Source organism: Jatropha curcas, chromosome 1 (assembly GCF_041381405.1).
Source record: "Jatropha curcas cultivar XTBG-Jc1 chromosome 1, XTBG_Jcur_1.0, whole genome shotgun sequence".
NCBI classification, from domain to species: Eukaryota; Viridiplantae; Streptophyta; class Magnoliopsida; order Malpighiales; family Euphorbiaceae; genus Jatropha; species Jatropha curcas.
This window is the reverse complement of record NC_143151.1, coordinates 22,932,592-22,946,035: the sequence shown is the minus strand read 5'-3', so window position 1 is coordinate 22,946,035 and position 13,444 is coordinate 22,932,592. Positions and strand designations below refer to the sequence as shown.

General features: G+C 34.0%; 1 protein-coding gene and 1 pseudogene across 1 annotated transcript; both read left to right on the top strand.

The window, feature by feature from the left end:
- The first annotated feature begins 4,000 nt into the window (after positions 1 to 4,000).
- Positions 4,001 to 6,149, top strand: LOC149499174 (cuscuta receptor 1-like; annotated as a pseudogene).
- A 4,204-nt stretch (positions 6,150 to 10,353) lies between these two features.
- Positions 10,354 to 11,824, top strand: LOC149499173 (uncharacterized). Its single transcript, XM_089726603.1, has 2 exons — positions 10,354 to 11,511; positions 11,622 to 11,824. Exon 1 carries the CDS (start codon positions 10,677 to 10,679, stop codon positions 11,157 to 11,159), a length of 483 nt encoding a protein of 160 aa, XP_089582729.1. The 5' UTR covers positions 10,354 to 10,676; the 3' UTR covers positions 11,160 to 11,511; positions 11,622 to 11,824.
- The last annotated feature ends 1,620 nt before the right edge of the window (positions 11,825 to 13,444 follow it).

The window sequence follows — 13,444 nt, the reverse complement described above, 5'->3', positions numbered from 1 at the left end:
CCAATGTCAGGCCCGGTTAGCTGCAGCCAAAACAGCAGAAGAATATAGATTGATCTGTCAAGAGATGTCTGAACAACTCTCAACCAGTTCAAATCAGCCCATAAAACCATCCACCAGTAAAGCCCACAGTGCATCCTCCAGTAAATCTTCAAACACCACACACCATAAAGACAAGGGTAAAATCGTTTTACCATCATCCTCATCATCTAGTTCATCTAGTGACGAAAGTGATGACAGCGATATCATAAAAATCCAAAGTAAAGCAGGTAAAAAAGAAAAAGAAAGAAAAAAGAAGTTAAAACAAAAAGAAAAAATAAAAAGAAAAGAAAAGATAAAAAAGAAAAAGAAGGACACATCATCGTCCTCATCTTATTCTGAATCACTGTAAATAGGCAGAAGGAACCTTATTCCTTCACTCTTTGTAAAATACCCAATCAAAGCGGCACACAAGTTTTTAGTAAAAAATCAACTCAGCAACAGAAAAATTCCACTCAGCAACAGTAAAGATCCACTCGCCAACAGTAAAGGTCAACTTGGCACAGTAAAAGCAAGCAGTAGGGATTCTCCGACAGAGACTACTGTTCACCAACAGTAAAAGCAAACAGTAGAGATTCTTCGACAGAGACTACTGTTCACCAACAGTAAAAGCAAACAGTAGAGATTCTTCGACAAAGACTACTGTTCACCAACAGTAAAAGTAAACAGTAGAGATTCTTCGACAGAAACTACTGTTCACCAATAGTAAAAGTAAATAGTAAAGATTCCAGAAATTTTATTTAAGGGAGCCTTTTCCCCTTGTGAAGGCATAGATTGTAAACTGATAATACAGCATATACTCCAATATAGGCATAGTAATTCTCTCCCTAAACTATCTCCCTCCTTTCCCAGTTCGATTGTAAAGGGTTCAAGTGTTGAAAGTCTTAAAATTCTTGTAAGTTAAAACTAGTTTAAGTTTATCATTTAAAGTTTAATTTTTGTATTTAAATATTGTAATACTATTTTGTTATTTTAATTATTTATTTTAGTCAATATAAATTGCTACTTTTAAAGCCCTGTTAAAGGCTTCATTCTCTTCTCCCTCCACACTCTGACTTAGTTCTGGGGAACCCAGGCTAAGGTTGCAGGAACCCTAAACCTTAATTAAAATAAAATCAATTAAAATTGGTTGAGTTAATTGATAAATATTAAATTGATTTGAGTTTTGCTTGTTGTATAAGTATGCTCTGTAGTTGCACCTTAGTGTGATCTTCCACATCAGAAATATCATTCTTGTATGTTCATAAAAATCTTTGGTATATCAGCTGGAAACACATAACCTCCTGGTGTTTATCATTGCACTTGATAAACAAGGGAAACCTTGTGCTACAACGCTACGTACCAAGAAAATAGTAATGATTTATATGATTATAAATCCTATTGATAATAGTATATTATTTGACATATATATTAATGATATCTTGATTAATATGTATATTGATAATGATCGCTGCTTAGTTCATGCTTATATAGGTTTTGATATGTATGATATGTTTATTAATTTATAAATATTAAAATCAACTTAATATCTGAGTCTGAGTAATTAATTAAACGGTCCTTATCTCTTTTGTTGATTTATTAGATAGCATAGATTTTAATGACAGTGGTCCGGTTATACTAAACACCAAAGGAATCCGGTTATGATATCTCAAGAATTCGGCCAGGTTATATATATATATATATATATATATATATATATATATATATATATATATATATATATATATATATATATATATATATATATATATATATATATATATATATATATATATATATACGGATGGGCAGTGTGTATTGATTGATAAATATATAATAATACTGTGTTATCTAAACAGGTGGATAGTCCAATTTTTAGGGGAGGTGCTGCCGAAATTTCGATAGAACTTAGACTAGTTGTAATTAATAATATAATTAATAAGTTTATTTAGATAAATTCTATAATTTGTTACATAATAAATAAAGTACTCTAATTGTTTATTTATTGTCATTATTATTCATTTAAGCATTCCATTATTCATTTATTTATTTTCATTATTTTGTTCATTATTATTATTATTATTATTATTTATTTTATTATTGTTGTTTATTGTTAACACTATTTACTTATTTATTTGCATTTGAAATTGGATGTCTAGTTGTGCATTGCATTACGATGTTTAATTGATTAATATGCTTGCATTTAATTGCAATACTTGATTAATTGTGTGTGATATTGCTGTGCTTTGTTTGTGTGGAGTTGGGATGAAGTGGGTCACCATGGGTTTGTGAGGACGGTTGGACCGTCGGCCGGGTAAATGGGAGATCGGCGCCCCCGTGTGTACCTACCATTGTGGTTTGTATGATATGGAAAACCACAGGTTGGCTTCTTTATTGGGCGCACCTGATAATCTAGATTTGATCGCAGCCCGCAGGGTGGCCTCCTGTTGTGAGCGCCTGATGATCTAGATTTGATGGAGACGACCGGGTTGCCTCCTGTTGGTATGGAAAAGAAAAGAGAGAATGGAAAAACAACGAGAGGGCTGGTCAAGTGAGGATTAGACCGGTCGGCCAGTATGGGGGATCGGCTCCCTGGTGCACACGTTATGAGAGGATGGGCCATGTGGGAGGACGGCTCATCGGGGGTTTCGGTGACGCCACAGACCAATTTCCACGTGATGTGATTACATGAAGATGTTAATGATTGTGGGTGTTAATGATATGCCATTTGTGTGACTGACTGCGTGAGCATATAACTAGTCAGATGACTAGATTGATATATTTATTCATTTGTGTGAATGCGTGTGCGGTGCAATAGGTATTATTTCTTTAAAGGCTCACATATCTTGTTTGATGTTTCAGGAAGTAAGTTCTTCTTTAATCCGATTTAGGTTATGTTCCTTCGGCGGAGGGCAACAGAGAAATTTTTCCTAGTTCCACAATTATTTGCTATGTAATTATGTATACCAAAGAGTTAGTGACTCCGCAGTTGTAGGATTTACATATATTTAGTCGTGTATTAACATAGATAAAATAATTCTGTAAGCTCATGTTAGAAATGTGATGTATTGTAAATTGGGCCCGAACTATGGAATGCTGTAGAAGATAAACTTGGGCCGAGAAATAATAAAATATTGAGGTTATTTTTCATTATCATATGGGCTGAATGTTGAAATTTATACTGAGATAATAGATTCTAGTGTTTCAGGCTTACTACGGGCCTCGGGGGCCTTAAGCTTACCTGGGCCCTAGTGCCGGTCCGGCCCATGGAATTGGGTCGTGACAGTTAGATGATTAGATTAAATTAAGTTTCAAAACTTATTAATTATTCATATTAAATTAAAAAATTAATTGCATTAGCAATTAAAATACAGAAAAATAAGAAAAAAATTTAAATTTTTTTAAAAAAAGAAAAATTCAATGCTAAGCAAAGAGAACGCATTAAACATTTTCTTTTTATATATGGATATCACACATCATAATTATATTACATTAAACGAACTAACGTTTGTCCTCAAATTTCAGTCCTTAAAATAATTATTATAAATAATGATGACTAATATTTGAACTTAATATTAAGATTAAAAAATATTCTAATATTAAAATAAAAATAACTGTTTCTTAATTAGAAAATTTAATAGAAGATTACATATAAACACATGCAAGCCACGTTTAAAAGTACGAGTAAACTTAAAATATTAGTTTCTATTCATATTTAAAACTACTTTCCTCTGATAAATTCTTACCTTTGTTTGAATGAAGGTTATTTAGAGGGTTTGGAGAGTAAAGTAAGGTAAACTTAAATTTTAAGCAGACTTGAATTATTGGTGATTACTTAAATTTATATGAAATCTAAAACAACTCAAAGTTGATTGTTGTGTTTAAGTGAAAAGCATCCATTGGGTAGAATTATTTATTTATTCAACATTGGATAGACTTGATTTAATCACAATAGAGATGATTAATCTTATTGCTTTCACAGGTTTGTGCGGCTTGAAGCGACTTGAAGAATTAGACCTATCCTATAATATGTTTGGAGGCAATCTTCCTCGTTGTCTCGACAATTTAACATCAGTTAGATACTTGGTTCTATCCAACAACAATTTCACAGGGCATGTTCCTTCATCTTGGATATCTCGTCTCAAATCCCTCTTGCACATTGATCTTAGACAAAATCTTTTTGATGAATCATTCTCTTTCAACTTATTTGCTAACCATTCTCACCTTGAGGTGGTCGACTTCAGTGACAACAAATTTATATTTGAGACAAAGTATTCGGGTTGGGTTCCACCATTTCAGTTAAAGGTTCTTGTCTTGCAAAATTGTCATCTCTCTCATATTCCCGAGTTTCTCTATCATCAGTTCAGATTAAAAATGGTCGACTTGTCTAACAATAAAATACAAGGAAGGTTTCCTGTTTGGTTGCTTGACAACAATACAGGACTTGCCCATCTAATCCTAAAGAACAATAGTTTCATCGGTCCATTTCATTTACCATCAAACTCTAGCTTCAATATTTATAGTTTGGATGCCTCGGATAATTACTTCAATGGACCGCTTCAAGAAATTGGCAACAAGATGTTTCCCAACATTGAGTTTCTCAATTTATCTAAAAATCATTTTCAAGGCGATTTTCTTTTCTCGCCCGGCGACAACTGTAAATTGACAAGCTTGGATTTGTCTTTTAACAGCTTCTCAGGTGAAGTACCGGAGAAAATGATTTAGTGTTGCGCTTCTTTGCAAATTCTAAAGCTATCTCATAATAACTTCCATGGCGAAATATTCACTGCTCGATTTAACCTTACTAACAATAGATTTCATGTAAACCTTTCTCATAATTCTTTCAGAGGTGAATTATCATGTGAATTTTTTTCAGCTGTTTACGTAGACCTCTCCTATAACAACTTTTCTGGATCATTGCCTTCTTGTTTCAACCAGAGGCATCCAGAATCTAGAGAAGCTGGGTACATAAATTTGCAAGGTAACAGGTTGATTGGATCAATACCAGATGATTTTCTCAACAAATCAGGACTGTTGGTATTAAACTTGAAAGATAACAGCCTCTCAAGCAGCATTCCCAATAAATTCGGTACATTTCCAAAATTAAGGGCTCTTCTATTGGGAGGAAATTATTTAAATGGTTGCGTTCCGAATTGGCTGTGTGAACTAAATGAGCTCAACTTCTTAGATCTTTCAAGAAACTCTTTTTCTGGCTCCATACCCAACTGTTTATATAATCTCTCCTTTGGAAGGACGAAAGTTGATGGTGATCTTTTTGAAACACAATTATTTTTTGGTTACCTACCATTTGGTGTTTACACTGGTGGAGATGCCCTGGGCGAAGATCAGTTATATGGAGACCAGAAAAATTATATCATTGTCGACCCAAAAATTGAGTTTGTTACAAAATATATGGCTTATAATTATAAGGGTCATATTCTCAACCTCATGTCTGGATTAGATTTGTCGCAAAATAAATTAACAGGTGAGATTCCATTTGAGCTAGGGAAGCTATTTCAGATTCATGCCTTGAACTTATCCTATAATCAATTGATAGGATCGATTCCGGAAACATTCTCGAATCTTACAGCATTAGAGAGCTTAGACTTATCTTATAATCATTTAAGTGGAGAAATTCCTTATGGCTTAGCAGATCTAGACTCCCTAGGGGCATTCTCTGTGGCTCACAACAATTTATCAGGTAGGATTCCAAACGAACGACATTTGAGTACTTTCGACAATAGAAGCTTTGAGGGAAATCCATTTCTCTGTGGATCTCAGGTGGAGAAAAAATGCAATCACGAGTCACTGAATTCATCACCAATGCCATATGCAGAACCAGAAGATGGAAAATGGTATGAGATTGACCATTTGGTCTTTTTCGTAAGCTTCACTGTATCTTTTGCAATTTTCTTTGTGGGAGTCATCACTATTCTTCATGTCAATCCTTATTGGCGAGGAAGGCTTTTTCATCATGCTGAGCAGTTTGTGTTGTCATGTTATTACTTTGTGTATGATACTTTTTCCAAGTTATTTGGTCGTCTATTCCATTAACAAGTAATAGGTAAACTTATTTTAGATATGCCATGGTTTGAAGTTTGCTTATGAATAAAAGACAGTGAATTCTATTTGGATATGTATTTATTGAGTTTATGACAAGCATTTAGACCAAAAATTCTCCATGAATGTTTGTTGCACCAAACCAGTAAGAAATTTAATTTGGATTTTCCATGTATTTGCAAATAAAAGCAGCTTCTCAACTTTACAAGTCATCTGAAAAATTCTCATTACCACATGAGAAGCCTGAATTTTTGGCCCCTATAAGCCTGAATTACATATTCTATTGTAGTTTGTTAATATAAGAATGAAGCAGATTCAAATTTATTACTACAAATGCTATTATTGGTAAGAGCATTGAATTATTTGACCTCTTCTCTTCTGTTTGGTGAGAGGGATGGAAAGTACCTTTTAAACACATTTCATATTTTTTATTAATTTAATTTTTAAATTTTTAATTGATACAAATAAAATATAAATTCAAACATAACAAATAAATTGTGTAAATTTTTATTATAAAATATTCTTTAATTTTATGTACCTAAACTTGAAAATAAGGTTTCTAATTTAGAACTAACTATTTATAAAAAAATTTATTTTAAAAATTTTTTAATTAAAAATTCAGGTATTACCATTGTTCTCTGGACCAGACCTGTCGGTTCTACCAGTTTAACTCGAAACTGGATTGTGGTTATAATATCTAGTAATTTTATTTTTAAAACTTTCTGAATTAATCAAATAAAAATCCGAAAATTTTCTTATGAAACTAAGTGGTATGGATCTTTTTAGCCTGAAAGATCATATTGGGCCTAAGCCCACATCGGAACGCCAAATTTAAAACCGAAAACTCTACTAATAAAGTTATGTAAAAAAATCTTAATTAAAATTAGTTATTTATCTTATATCAAAAGTTGTATTTATTGTTTTAGGACTTTTCTATTAAAAATAAAAACCAAACCCATTTTATAGCATTGTGTTATTAAAGTAATATTCTAAAACTAAATATTATTGAATCAAATAATAAAAAGCCTAGAGTTTAAAAGAAATCTCTAGAAACATTGAAGCCTAGAAGAACCCAAACCAAACCGCTAACTAAGTTGATCGAACCAAGCATAAAGCATTAATCCCGTTAAAAATCTTCAAGTTTTCAATTTGAATTGACCGAACAAGTAAATTGAGCTACCAGATGTGGACCAATCAAGAAGAGGAGACAGAAACAGTCAACAAAAAGGAAAAAGCAAGATCGAAACCTCCTCTTCTCGATCGCAGATTGCGATTTTCCCCCTCCCTTTTCCCGATCAGATTTCCGGCCACCAAACCGACGAAGCTAGGTGGCGATCGACTTCCTGGACACTGGCGACCTCAGTTCCAGTCTCCCTTTCGCCGATTGGAGCTTGACTAGGACGAATAGATGCTCTCTATCCTGTGGTGACGCTAGCCTCCTCAGACCTGCTTTTCCGACTTCCGGCGAGTCCAAATCGGCAAGACTGCTATTGGGATGCTCCTCTCTTGCCGCTGACTATTTCCTTCTCACCGAACAGACCTCCAATAGCGCAAATCGAAGCTGTGAGGATTAGATAGCTTCCCTTCTTCGATTTTCCGGCAAGCCAAGCTCTTTCCGGTAGTTTCTTTCACTAAGATAAATCGAAAACTAGTCATTTCTGTTTGTATTCAGTATTCTTTAAATTAGTTTGGCTTTAGGCTTATAAATTGAAGGACTTTGAGATGTTAGGTTCTGAAGTTGTGAAATTTGAGGATTTGTTACAATATGGTATTTTCTATTGAGTTTGATCACGAAATTGAACTCCTTATAAATCTTGCTTTGGTTTGATGTATGATGGCGAGATTTTGGGTCTGCCACCCCTCCTGCCACAGTGGACGGTGACGGTAGCCGGCGTCACTCTGCTGACCGAAATAGTCCCGAATAGGCAGAATGTTGGATTTGTCAAGTGGATTCCGAATATGCAATTAGAATTGCAACCTGACCTCGATTAATAATTAAAGCGTTCATTAGCGCATATTTTGTTAATAGACTTTTAAAATCGAAAATGTCCAGAACTCAGTTATCCTTGTATTGCATAACCGAACTGTTACCTGGCAGCTAATAATCAGAAACTACATAGAATTGTTTAGCTACTTAAATCTATATATGTGGAAACTGATAGAGATATACTATTAACCATGCGTGTGTAATAGTATAGCTATGAATGATTTTCTATTGACAATTATTTCTTTGTATTTAATTGGAAATTTGCATTAAATAAATGTTATTAGCATATGAACAATAATTGTGATTAGTACATTTTGTATGTATTTAATTGGACCAAGTAGAGAATGGATGTTTAGTACTGACTGTTAAACATTATTTCTAATTTAAACATATTCTCTAGGACATTAGAAATAATGTTTATCGTTCTTAATCTTGATTTATTTTAATATGAGCAAACATTGATTGTCTTGTGCTTTGATTCATTAAAGGGTGAGTTTCATTATTGGAATAATATTCTCGGTGAATTGGGCAAAGATATTTTGTGTTTGTGAAATATTAATTAATGATAGAATCCATGTCTCGGTTTAGAGATTGATGATGCACTTTAAGTAAGCTTTCATAGTGTAAACCCTGCAGGTGGATATTGAATCCGACACATGAAATAAGTTGAACGACAATCTTAAAGTTATATTGTGATTTAAATAAATTGTCAGTAAGTTATTTAAATGACAGCATCTGTAATCTTAACATGGGGAACATTATTTTATTATGTTGTGGAATTGTAAAATAAATAAGGAGTTCAGTCATGAGTTTTTAGTGGAATAATTCATGATTAATTATAATAAGAATATGTTGGTCTACATAGGTTCTTATTATAATTAGTAGCCTAATTTATTTTATTCCTGCGGTCCCTGTAGTGCCCTAATTATTTGGAAAGTTAAGGGTGTATTAAATAATAGATAAATTATTTAGTTTTAAAATAATTGATAATTATTTTAATTAAATAATTTTTTATTTAATTTATTTTATATTAAAAAATATCTTCTTATCGAAGAGAGGTTTTTTTTTTTAATATAAGATTGGAAAACCCTAAGAAAAAATAGACGCACGTTATTCTATTCTCTGCCACTCAGAGAGTTCCAAAAGAGAGATAGTTAGGGATTACTGCAGAAGATCGTGGGTGACTCCAAGATCTCTGGAAAGAAGACTGGTGAGCGATTCTGCGCTTCAAGAGGTCAGTTTATTGATTTGTTCGATAATGTTTTTAGTTTGTCTCATATGGTTTCGATAAGGGTTGTTTCCGCTTTATACCCGCTCCCATCAATTGGTATCAGAGCCATACGAAACTGTATGATGATGGCTATTTTGTCATGTTTCAATCGTGTATCTATAATCTGTTTTGATTGTTTGATTGGTACATGGTTAAGAGAGCTTCAAGAGTTTTTGAAGGACAGCAGCACAAAAGTGCAGTAACTGATACAACCTTTGTTTTTGAAACTGTGGTTTTTAATGGGCATTATATATATATATATATATATATATATATATATATATATATATTGGGTTTTGTTTCGATGAACAGGAGAGGGGCAACAAAAGACAAAATTTGGTTTTTGTTTTGAAGATCAGTAGAGGGGCAAGAAAAAAAAAAATGGAGGTTGAAGGGAAAGGGGCAGCGGCGGCTAGGGCTTCTTCGTGAAGAAGAAGCTGCTGCTTGCCAAAATTCCCGTCTGGTCCCTCAATTTTTTTAAATTTTATATTTTGACCCCTGATCTTTAAGTTTTTATTTTTTTGACCCTGGATCTTTCTGTTTATTATATTTTAACCCCTAGACTTTAATTTTTTTTTTAATTTTGACCCAGAAAGTATCAGTTATTTCGTTTTAACCTCTTGGAGTTATTTAAATTATAAAGTGACCCTGATTGTTTTTGGTTTTATTAAAATTGCCTAGACTTTTTTCGGTTTTTGCAATTTTGGCCCAATAGTTTCTGTTTTATGCAAAATAGTCCAAACAAGTTCTGAAATTTTTGCGAAATGGCCCAGAATTTTTCTGTTTTTCAAGATAAACCCAGAATGTTTTAATTTATTTGCATAAATAGACCAGAACACTAAATTTTAACATTTTCAACCAAAAATGTTAATTTTATTTGCAAAATTGTCTTAAAAATATATTATTTTACAATTTTGATTATAATTAATTTATTTTAATTATATGAATTAATTTGTGAGTGGTTTTTTATTACTTTCTAGTTGTAATTATTTGCATTTCTTCCCCATCGGAAGATGTCATGTTTTAATATAATTACTGAGCTAGTCTAATTTGTCTGTATTGATTTAACTCTCCATCTGAGTAAATTAATTAGTGACATGAATTAGATGTAATATTTTCTCACACATTAATGTTAATTTAAGAGGCATGTTATCTCCCATCGAGTAGTATATGCCGGTCTTATCTAATTATAATATGCAAAACATGTGATTGGTTGAATTCTCCCATCGAGGTTGCTATTCATGAATGTTGTGAATGTGTATTTTTTTTGAATTGTGATATCAATGTTGTATATTTGCAATTTGATTTATTCAATGTTTATTATTGATATGCTATTTTTGTTTAATGCATGATATAGAAATGGCATCATTCAGACCCCTTGCAAACATCTTAACCCAAAACAAACTTGAGGGTCCAAACTATGTTGACTGGAAGAGGAATTTGGACATTTTGCTTACTGCTGAGGAGTATAAGTTTGTGCTTACTGAAGTTTGTCCTGAAAAACCCGGTGAGGGTGCCTCTGAGGAGGTCACCAGAGCTTACCAGAAATGGGTTAAAGCTGATGAGATGGCGCGATGTTACATTTTGGCTTCTGTGTCAAATGTTTTGCAACATCAGCATCAGAAGATGGACACAGCTTTTGACATGCTCGAAAATCTCAAGGAGATGTTTGGAGATCAAACTAGTGCAGCAAGGCAAAATGCACTGAGGGAGATTCTTACTTCCAAAATGGAGGAGGGAACTCCAGTTAGAACTCATGTCTTGAAGATGATGAGTCTTCTGAATGACATGGAGGTTCTTGGTGCTGAGGTTGACAATGCTACATAGATAGAAATGATCTTGAACACTTTGCCAGCCAGTTTTCAGCAGTTTCGTTTGAACTATAACATGAATAAGATGGATTTCACTCTGTCTAAGTTGCTGAATGAGCTGGTGGCTGCTGAGACTATCATTAAGCAAGGAGTTGCACCTGTTGTGCTTAATATTGAGCGAGGTTCTTCTTCTGCCCAGAACAAGGGTAAGAAGAAGAAAAATGCTCACAAGGCTAAGCCTAAAACAAGTGGTGCATCTACTAGTGCAAGTGTTGCTGTGAAAAAGCCTAAGGGTAAGTGTTTTCACTGCAAGCAACCTGGGCACTAGAAGTCACAATGTCCAACATGGTTAGCCAAGATGAAGCAAGGTATGCCTCTGTTTTATATGCTGATAGTTGAAACTTGTTTAGCGGTGTTGACTACACTCCAATGGTGTGTAGATTCTGGAGCCACTAATCATGTCTGCAATTCATTACAGGGGTTTCAGGTAACTCGTCAGCTAAATAAAGGAGATGTAAGCATTTTTTTGGGAGATGGCACAGAAGTTGCAGTTCTAGCTATAGGAAATGTTTCTTTGAATTTTGAGAATAAAAGAACATTGTTTTTGAAGGATGTTTTATATGTACCTTCAATTAGAAGGAATTTAATTTCAGTTTCTAGTTTGAGCAAGAATGGATATTCGGTTTGTTTTAATGAATTTTATGATGATTCTGTCGTTATTAAATTTAGAAAACAAATGATATGTTCTGGCTCAATGATTGATGATCTTTTTATTCTCAAAGTTTCACCTGAACTGCAAATTCCTAATTCTGAAGTTAATAACTTTGATGTCATTGTTCCATTGAAAAGAAAACGTCCTATTGAATTTAGTCATACCTATTTGTGGCATTTAAGGCTTGGTCATATTAATTTAGATAGGATTTCTAGGTTGGTCAAGGATGGACCATTGAGTTCATTGAAAGTGGAGGCACTACCAACTTGTGAATCTTGTTTAGAAGGTAAAATGACTAAGAGGCCTTTTCCTATAAAAGGGTAATAAAACTAATGATGTACTTGAATTAATTCATTCTGATTTGTGTGGTCCAATGAGTGTCCAAGCTAGGGGTGGTTTTGAGTATTTTTTGACTTTCACAGATGATTACTCAAGATATGGATACATTTACCTGTTGCGCCGTAAGTCTGAATGCTTTGAGAAATTCAAAGAGTTCAAGGCAGAAACGGAGAAACGACATGGAAAATATATCAAGTCGTTACGGTCTGACCGTGGTGGCAAATACCTCTCTAGGGAATTCATTACTTATTTATCAGAACAAGGAATTACTTCACAGTTATCTGCACCTGGTATGCCACAACAAAATGGTGTAACAGAAAGAAGAAATAGGACGCTTATGGAAATGGTTAGATCAATGATGAGTTATTCAGATTTGCCCATTTCGTTTTGGGGGTATGCCATAGAAACGGCAGCATATATTCTGAATTTGGTTCCATCTAAGTCAGTACCTAAAACTCCTACAGAACTGTGGACTGGGAGAAAGCCAAGTCTAAGACATGTTCGGATGTGGGGTTGTCCAGCCCATGTGCTGAAAGGGAAAGCAGATAAGTTGGAATCAAAAACAGACTTATGCTTCTTTATTGGATATCCTAGAGGAACGAAAGGTGGTTTATTTTATAGTTCTCAAGATAAAACGGTCATTGTTAACACCAATGCACATTATCTTGAGGAAGACTATATTAAAAACCATATTCCCAAAAGTCAATTAGCCTTGTATGAATTGAGAGGAGAAAATATACCAACTAGAACCTTTCCATTAGAACAACAACCTAAACCATCAATGGTTGGAGCTGACATTCCATTGCCTAGTCGTAGTGGAAGAAATGTTAGTCGACCAGTAAATCAACATCAGCCTGAATATTCAGTACCTAACATTTCACTACCACCTGAAAGTAGTGGGAGTTATGTAGAAACTGAAGTGGCAGCTGTTGATCCAAATATACAGGAGCACAATGTTGGGGCTTCTAACATTTCATTGCCTCCTTGTGATGACAGATATGTTGAAGTTCCAGAACATGATCAAGATGTAGTCCCACCAGTCATGGACTTGCCGGCTTTACAGCCACAGCAAAATGAAGGTGTGATTGCAGAACCTGTAGTACTTCGTCGTAGTGGGAGAATTAGACGACCACCGGTTCGATATACACTTTTGGGGGAAGCTTTTGATAGAATCCCTGAAGAAGTGAATATTGAACCTGTCTGTTACGATGAAGCACTACAAGATAAAGATGCTGATAAGTGGCTTGTAG

What these genes read in the sequence shown, in the direction of transcription:
- LOC149499173 (XM_089726603.1), top strand. Translation starts at nt 10,677, where the DNA reads ATGCATGATATAGAAATGGCATCATTCAGACCCCTTGCAAACATCTTA.